At 37.5% G+C, this 8,343-nt stretch overlaps 1 protein-coding gene across 1 annotated transcript in view; it reads right to left on the bottom strand.

Annotated features, from left to right (window-relative positions):
• The window catches only part of slc4a11 (solute carrier family 4 member 11), an 84,248-nt gene extending 75,905 nt beyond the window's left edge, over positions 1 to 8,343 (bottom strand). Inside the window, exon 1 of the mRNA XM_046063274.1 lies at positions 7,956 to 8,343. Coding sequence (XP_045919230.1) covers positions 7,956 to 8,016 — 61 coding nt within the window. The 5' untranslated portion in view covers positions 8,017 to 8,343. The remainder of the gene's footprint in view (positions 1 to 7,955) is intronic.

Below are 8,343 nucleotides of genomic sequence, written 5' to 3'. Positions count from 1 at the left end.
AAGAAAAATAATTTAAACCAGCGGCAGTGTGGGCGCTTCTCATCAGAAATGAATGTTACTTGTTTTGGTTAACGTCTTGTTTGGCATCCAAATAATGGATGCCGGAGCAGCCTTGAGATTGACAGAATCAATCCCCACATGTGTCCAATAACAACCGTGTCCTCCAGCAAAGTGCCACACAGTAAATCCCACCTGCTCACTTAAGAGTAAGCTGTCCTGGAAACCTGCATGACATAAGTGCCTGGGATGTAAAATGAGAATTCCAGTGCAGCAGGTGTAGTGGGGAAGTTTCAACCCTAATCTAAACAGGGAAGGCTGACTGAGCACACACATTTTTCAGCACCTCCTCACTCACATCACTTAGTCATTCACATGCAGAAGCTACCCCATGCAACAGTTGCGCTTGCTCAAGGGTGTGTGACTGGTTCCTATTCACATTCCCTGCCTAACTTAGATTTGAACCAGCAAAAAACATAATGTTCAAATAAAAATGTGGTAAAGGTGGACTTCATTACCCCCCAAGGGGAACCAAGGTAAGCAGCAGAGAAAAATGTTATAAATGACAAATAAATCATGCTTATCGGATAAATGTCCATTTATGATGCAAATGTAAGTTAAAAGTTTTCCATAGTTGTAGAATAGAATTTACATATTGGAGGCCACCAACTGATACAGTCAACAGATTTGCAGATGTGACCAATAATTCTCAGTCTTATGCACATGTAACTATGTACCTTGTTAAATAAGACTAAATCCTCCCGATGACCAAGGATTTCTAAGCAAAAGATCTTGAATTTCATCACAAGCTAAATTATGTTGTCCAGTGTGACAGAGACACATACACACTGCCCCCTGCTGGAATCTACAGAGGCTCAATAAAATACACTAAAGTAGGTCTATCAAAATATATCATTCAGCTTTAGAAAGGAAATAGAATATTATTTCTATTCTACTTTTTGTTGTATGGTACCAAGTTTTTAAGCAAAAATGTATAGAAAATGTAGGTCTACATCTATTTATGTACTGTCAAAAGTAGTGGTGCACATCATAAAGACTGGTTATCTCAATGAGGCTTGTCTTATCTTGGATTGGTCAGATATTGAAATGTGCAGCGGCACTGAATTGAAGACAGCGGCCATGCCCTTTGACTCCTAGTTTCCCCTACATGCTTCCCTCTTCAGTGCGATACCCTCCACACACACACACAGGAAATGTTTGTTGTCTTTGGATTTCCAAAAGCCCTTCTGGGGAAGCAATGCTGACACAGACACTTTTAGCTTTCAATTGAGTAAGTGAAATGATCACATCAGCAACATGGATCATCCTGTCTCATCTGCCCTCACTGTAATTCATACTCTGACCAACATACAACAATAATTTCCCATGGAGGTGATCTGCTTTGAAATCGGGTTTACATGTTTAAATTCAAACTTAATTTAAATTTGCACAAATAAAAGTATACCTACAAGTGTTGAAGCCCATTCTTATGGCAAACTGTGTCAAATACTGCAGTACTTGACTCAGGACTATATTAATTTTGAACAAAATTCTATAACAGACACTGCAGACATTTGGAAGTGTATTTCACGTTATCCTTAACAATGTGTCAAAAATATTGTAGATTAATAGTCATGGTAAATCCAATAATACTGCTGCTCACCATTTCTGATTTATGGTTAAAGAATTAATTTTGAAATCTCTACCCATCTCTTTAGAAGTAACTTATAATTTCCTGATGTTCATCATTCAGAATCCAGTCTACAGATTTTCATTTTATCAGCCAGGAAATACAGGCGCCTACTTTGTGCTATTAATATTTTTGCAAGAGAGCATGTCACTATTATCAAAATAGATTAAGCTGCCTTGTTTTGAAAAGAAGCCTTTCCTTTTGCTTACAGTGAACTGCTTCTGAAAAGAAATGTCACTCTGCAGCAAGCTTTAAAATTCTGTGCACCTACAGAGCGCATTAAAAACGCAGCAATAAACTGCAAAGGGCACCTTGTTGTATTGTGCTCCAAGCAGGAAGACAGCAAAGACACAGTTTGTGGAAAAACACTGGGTGGGATTTCCTCTCCTCCTGACTGGCTCCTGCCTTGCATTGTCCATTTTCAAATGCTGGCCAAGGGCCGCTTGCAAAGAAGAACAACAATATGCATCTGTCATAAACCACACACAAACGCACAGACAAATTAAAAGAAAATGCACGCTCACTCATTTACACACTCTGAATACCCTAAACTGGTTTACAAATCTAGTACATAGCTTTGTAAACCAGTAATAACATAATTGCTACCTATGCATTCAGTTTTACAATTCTCACTGATTATACTGTTGTTAATGTTTTTTGTGATTAATTAATTTGTATATAAAAATGTCCATCCCCATTTCCCTAAGTTGAAGTCTTCAAATGTCTTGTTTTTTCCCCAACCATCAGTACAAACCACAAAGATAAACAGCTTACAATCATACAAACTAGACAAAAGCAGCAAATCCTTTTACTGAGAAGCTGAATTGTCACACGGACATGTAAAAAGCTAATTAAATTGAGCTCACTTTGAATTAGGGCCGAATTTTATTTTCAATTACGATTTTGGCTTCCAGCGTTTACGAAAAAAGTCTCACAATGATGCTCTCGTTTTGTCTTGTGTTATAAATCCAGTGCACCGCTTTTCTTTACAGCAGTGGTTCCCACCACTCAAAAGCCCAAAGTCAATCTCAGCCAGTCAATGCCATGTTTAGACCAGCTCGAGCCAAGATGACGGGAGGTTATAACTGCTTTAACTTGCTAGCCACTATTATTACTATTATAAGCGTCCGGCATTTTACACTGCATAAATTGGCCCAGTGGCAAGCAGCCTTTTCCTATAATAATAATAAATTCATTTAGCTAGACGCTTTTATCCAAAGTGACTTACTGTACATGTCAGAGGTCACACGCCTCTGGAGCAACTAGAGGTTAAGTGTCTTGCTCAGGGACACATTGGTGGATGTCATAGTGGGAATCGAACCCAGGTCTCCCACCTCAAAGGCATGCAACTAATCCACTGCGCCTTCTCCTCCCCATCCTCTACTCAGGCCTATAGCTTAAGAAATTATGTACTATTTATACTTAATTATTAGTAACTGCATCTCCCGAAAGAACACCACGGCTGAATTTCAGCATTATGTAACGTAACGAGCTCACAGCTCCAAATACAGTTTAAAGTTGTTGGATTATTTTTTCTTGTATCATGAGCCATTTGGGATTTTTTGGGATAATGCATATATTATGATTTAAAATACATTTTAAAAGTTTAATAAATGCATGATGTTTCCTAAGTCAATAAGTAATAAATGATCATATTTGACCAAGTTTCGACTCAATATTGACCAAAATAATTGTGATTATGATTTTCGCCATAATCCAGCAGCCCTAGTTTGAATCTACAAATAACTAAATCAATGCTTCCTGGGTCAATAAGTAAAATATGCAATGTATTTTCAGACTGTCCAGCACCAGGACAGTTTAGTAAGTGAGTGCAAACTTGCATCACACTCTCCTGAAGCAACTAAACATCAAAGAAAGAACCAAAGTGTAATGTCACTGAGATGGTACAGAAAATATTTTCAGTCAACAAAGTCACTCTTGAAGAATAGGCAGACGATATTTTATTCTAGTAACATCATACATTTAATAGTTAACTACTCCAGCTACAATAGACTGGTGAATGATTTTTTAGTAAGAGGTTGACATTCACTTTTAAGACCAAAGTGACCTGAGGTGTCAGTTGCTCCAGGATGTTTGCTCTTCAGTTCATTTCAATGTCTTCAGTGTCTGCTGTATTATTTCATGGTGTGTGTGTGTGTGATCCTGGTGTGCCTGTATTGTTTGTTTTGTGCTACTACTCCAACATGTGTACTGTATGGGCACTTGTGTATATAGAAGTACATTTAATTAAATGTGCGCAATACACTACTTTAGAATTCATTATTAAATTTTGCGCGTAACAATGCGATTAATTGCAAGAAAATCATGCGAGTACCAGTTTAAGTCAGACACATTGAGTATCTATTTAACTTGGCAAATAAAGTGTGACTGAGGGAGCTGAAAGCTAAGTGAGTCGCTGTGTCTGACCTGATTGATTAATGTCTTCACCAGTAGCTACTTGATTCTACTGCAGTCCTGCCAGACAGCAGTTAATGGATGACACTTAACAAACAATTAACACTGTGAACCAAATTCCCACGCGTCCATGAACACACCACTGACAGTTATTTAAGACAGAAAGAGGAAGCAGAGAAGGTAAGGTGAGTTCATGAAAAACACTAAAGATGTACTCTGAACATACATCTGTTTCTTTATATCAATAAGGACACATTATTATATTAAATTCTCAATATATTCAACACCTTGGGTTAGCTTCTGACTAAAATCCAATCGTCATTTCTGGTCAGATCAATACATTATTTTCCCAGATTAAACTTGATTATTTTAGCTTGGGAAACCGTTCCAATAATTAAATTTACATGGCCTTAATTTTACCTAGCTTAAGAATTCAAATACGGAATCAAAAAAACTTAATGGGAAAAAAATAAAAAATAAAAATAGAATTCAAATATGTTGCTGTAGCCCACCATACCCAACCAAATCTAATTTTAATTTTACTGAGCTTTATCCACCTCAGTCTGCTGTTACAGTGCTACTCTCCTTCACCACTGCCAGCTCTACAATGCAGCATTCGCCACAAGTATCATTACAAGACAAACAACATCAGCGGCAGGTCATATCAGCTGTCGTTATTCTGTGAGCAACTTGATGGCAGGCCAAAGTAAACGTGGCCATTGTCTGGTTTGTGAGCCTGTACTGTGCCAAAGATCGTTTATAAGGTAAAAGAACCTCCACTCTGTAACATCACCACAGAACGTGTTTTTATTCATCCAACAACTGCAACAGAGTGATACATCATCTCTCTAGCTGATCGCGTCTTGTCAATTTCAGGAGACGTTTTGTTCCAGTTAAACTTTCATTCATATTATATCAATAATTTCATTTCAGAAACTTAATAATTTTGAATCAGGACCTTTAGTATTTGGATAAAGTAGCTTGTGACAAATAAGGTGTACCAATGGATCGCACCCTGTATTGGTAGAATTTCATATCAACTTTGTAAGTATTCTTCTTAGGAGTGGGTGATATTACTATGAGACGATGGAAATGTGCCCACTTTACCATACTGTTTACACAGAGTGGGCTATGAAATGTCAAGTTGTATTAGACCTTTACAGGCAATGTTGCAAACTAATGAACAGGACTATTATATGAATATTCAAGTCACTAAATAGGCCCAAAAGAAAAAAAAATACAAAAAACAAATCATTCCATTCTTATTATCTAGTTTCTCAACAAAACTCCCCTAAATTAATTATAAAACATACTGTGTATATTGCTTTCTATTGTAGTATTTTCAACTTTTAAAATTACATATACCATGATAAGATGTATCCATATGGCCTTCCCTCATTTCCTTTTACCGTCAGCTAGGAGTATGCTATTGCAAGTGAAATAGCATGTTTGATTGCATTTCCAGTACATAACATTACCCAACTTTGGTTCCACAATGTCGATCTACACTTTTTGTTCAATGTTACTACTCTTTATTCAGTGCTGCTGCAACTTACTGGGAAACTCTCTTCTCAACAGCAGATCTAAATTACACATATTTTCTACATACCGACTGTAAAATGAACGCAAATGACTTGTTAGACAAGCACGAGCATACATTCAGCAGCCAACCCAACTAGAATGGTTTCGCTAACTCTGCAAAAGCGTTTATGGCGGAACTAACATGTTATGTTCGCACAAGCAAAGACATAAGCTGTGTTTCCATCAAAGTTTTTTTAATGCGCATTTTGAAGTTTTGCATTGAAAAAGCTTGATTGAAAAACTTCCTCAATTTTGCAAATAGGTTTTTAGGCTAACTTGAGGTGGTTTTTGCCTTTTTCGAATAATGTTATAAGCTAAAAGGGAGATAAAAGTTAAATAGAGGTTATACTGTAATAATTGTTCGATTTTAAGACACTGTATTGTATCCGGTACGTAATATCAGCCAACAGTGAATTCCATTTAAAAAATGAATGACCCATAAACAACCCATATGGTTTGTATTTTTTCTTAATGTGTCCTTTACAGAGGTAACAGGGTCATATTGTGGATTTTCCTGAGTAGGTCAACATGTAGAACAGAGTGTTAACAGCGTCTGAGATGGAGGCTCTACTCCCACCGGAACAAAACAACATGTATACACTCTCAAGTCCACAAGGACTTCAGGATGAAAGTGCTAGCTAAATAGCATATAAAAAAAATAATCCTGGTTAAGACAGTTACACAGTGCATTACTGGGCTGGGTGTAAAAGAAAAAGTGCTTTTTGGGGAAAATTCAAGGTCACAAGGATTTTTTTAACACGTCTCTGAACTTTGTAAGCATTTAGGACTACAAAGCCTCTGTTCTACAACGGCCAATTAAAAATACAAGATACGGCAAAGGAAGGTTCAAAAGGCTAATAGTGTGTCTTTCTGTGAAGTGTTCTAATTACAAGGACCTTGATTTGATTTTGATGTAGGAACGGAGTAGTAGAAGCCAAAAAAAATTAATCTTACTGTAAGCCTACAGTATGAAGGAAAACCTGTCTCTGACTTTTTAAATATTAGATCATATTTAAAATACCACTGTATATGGTTTACATAACAGTCACATTTATACAACACCGACTGCTTCTAGAAGATATTTCCATTATTGATTATTTTTCACATTTTCATTAACTGAAAATGTCTTGTTTTTTCACTGATATATATTTGCACTCTTATTAGATTAGTCTACATTTTATCTATTAAAAGACGTCACAGAATCAGTACTGAATTAAAAGTGAGCTTGTGAGGAGCATGCAAATTGGCCCCAAAAAAACTGATTTTGAACAGAATTAGATAAATGTACACATACATACACACACACACACACACACACACACACACACACACAACACACATGGCCTACTTATCTGTACCTATACCTCTTAGGCCTAATTTTTATGATGCTGGCAATACAGTTTCATTTTATGAGGTTCTAAGAGAAACCTGAAGACCAATGGAAAGCATCTCTTTCAAGATGCCACATTTCACTGTTTGTTCGATTTAAAGCTGCTTGTTTACATGTGTTTTGGCATCAGTGACACAGTTTACTGTGCTTGTGTGTTCATCTTTTCCTCTATCCAGATATAACGAGTTCTGCTGTGTCCCTCACATACCTCCTGACTCATCACAACATGTCTTAGGTGGAAACCTGTGACGATGTCAATGCAACGCTTCTAAGGAATATGTCGATAGTGGGGTATGCAAAGACCATGTCAAATGCACAAAAGCTGCAATGGGGACTGCCATGTTTGTCTTTGTCATAATAGAAGAACGTTTCATTTAGCTTTTTCTCAGTCTTATTCATTGTCTGAGACGGTACATGAGAATCTCTCTTACAAAGAACTCTGAATTCTCAAGTTTGTTGTAGTTTGCAGGTTTCTTAAACAACTTCAACTAGTCCTAAATTACTGTAACAGTTAAGGAATATTCGTAAAAAACACACTGCTAAGCATGCCAAAATACATGAAGAAGGCTGTCTTGCAGTAAATTGACCCTCCTCTGGTGCAGTTTAGGTGCAGCATTTAATCTGTCTTTATCTCTCCCTCTCTCTCTCCCACACACACACACACACACACACACACACACACACACACACTGGTTACAGTTTAACTAACGTTAACTGTAACCAGCTAGCTAATTAACCTGCCATTATTCATGAAAAGTAGCCAGAAAGTAGCAAGAGTTGAGTGGTAAGAATATAGTTCTCACAACTGCCATAAATGTCACGGCAGTTCACCTGTGAGAAAAACCATTAGCAAGAAGCTTAAAAAACTAAAATGCATCTTACCTCCAGTAAATCGATTTACTGACACACCGGTCACCTCTCCGTCGTCCTTAACAGTTTTCATTATGTCCCCGGTCTGCAGATAACGTCGAAATATCTTCTCTCGCCGGCTTTTTCTTTGTTTGTCCACAGGAAACCAGTAAAACAAAGGTACTGACTTGGTTTTGTCCGGTCGCTACATTTAAAAAAGTAGTAGTATCACTATGTAATCAACGTCCATCACCAGGTGTTGATGACAGCGCGAGCCCGCCGAGTGCCTGAACCAGCGACCCCGCCCACCGCTCTCTACAGGCACGAGACCGTTGATTCGTCCGAACCAGAGTTGGACTGTCACAAAGTGTCCAATGTGACTACAAGCTGAGCAAATGCAAATACTGAGGTAAAGGTGCAA

This window comes from Micropterus dolomieu, linkage group LG11, assembly GCF_021292245.1.
Source record: "Micropterus dolomieu isolate WLL.071019.BEF.003 ecotype Adirondacks linkage group LG11, ASM2129224v1, whole genome shotgun sequence".
Classification (NCBI taxonomy): Eukaryota; Metazoa; Chordata; class Actinopteri; order Centrarchiformes; family Centrarchidae; genus Micropterus; species Micropterus dolomieu.
The sequence above is the reverse complement of the archived record's forward strand: the minus strand, read 5'-3'. Positions and strand labels throughout refer to the sequence as shown.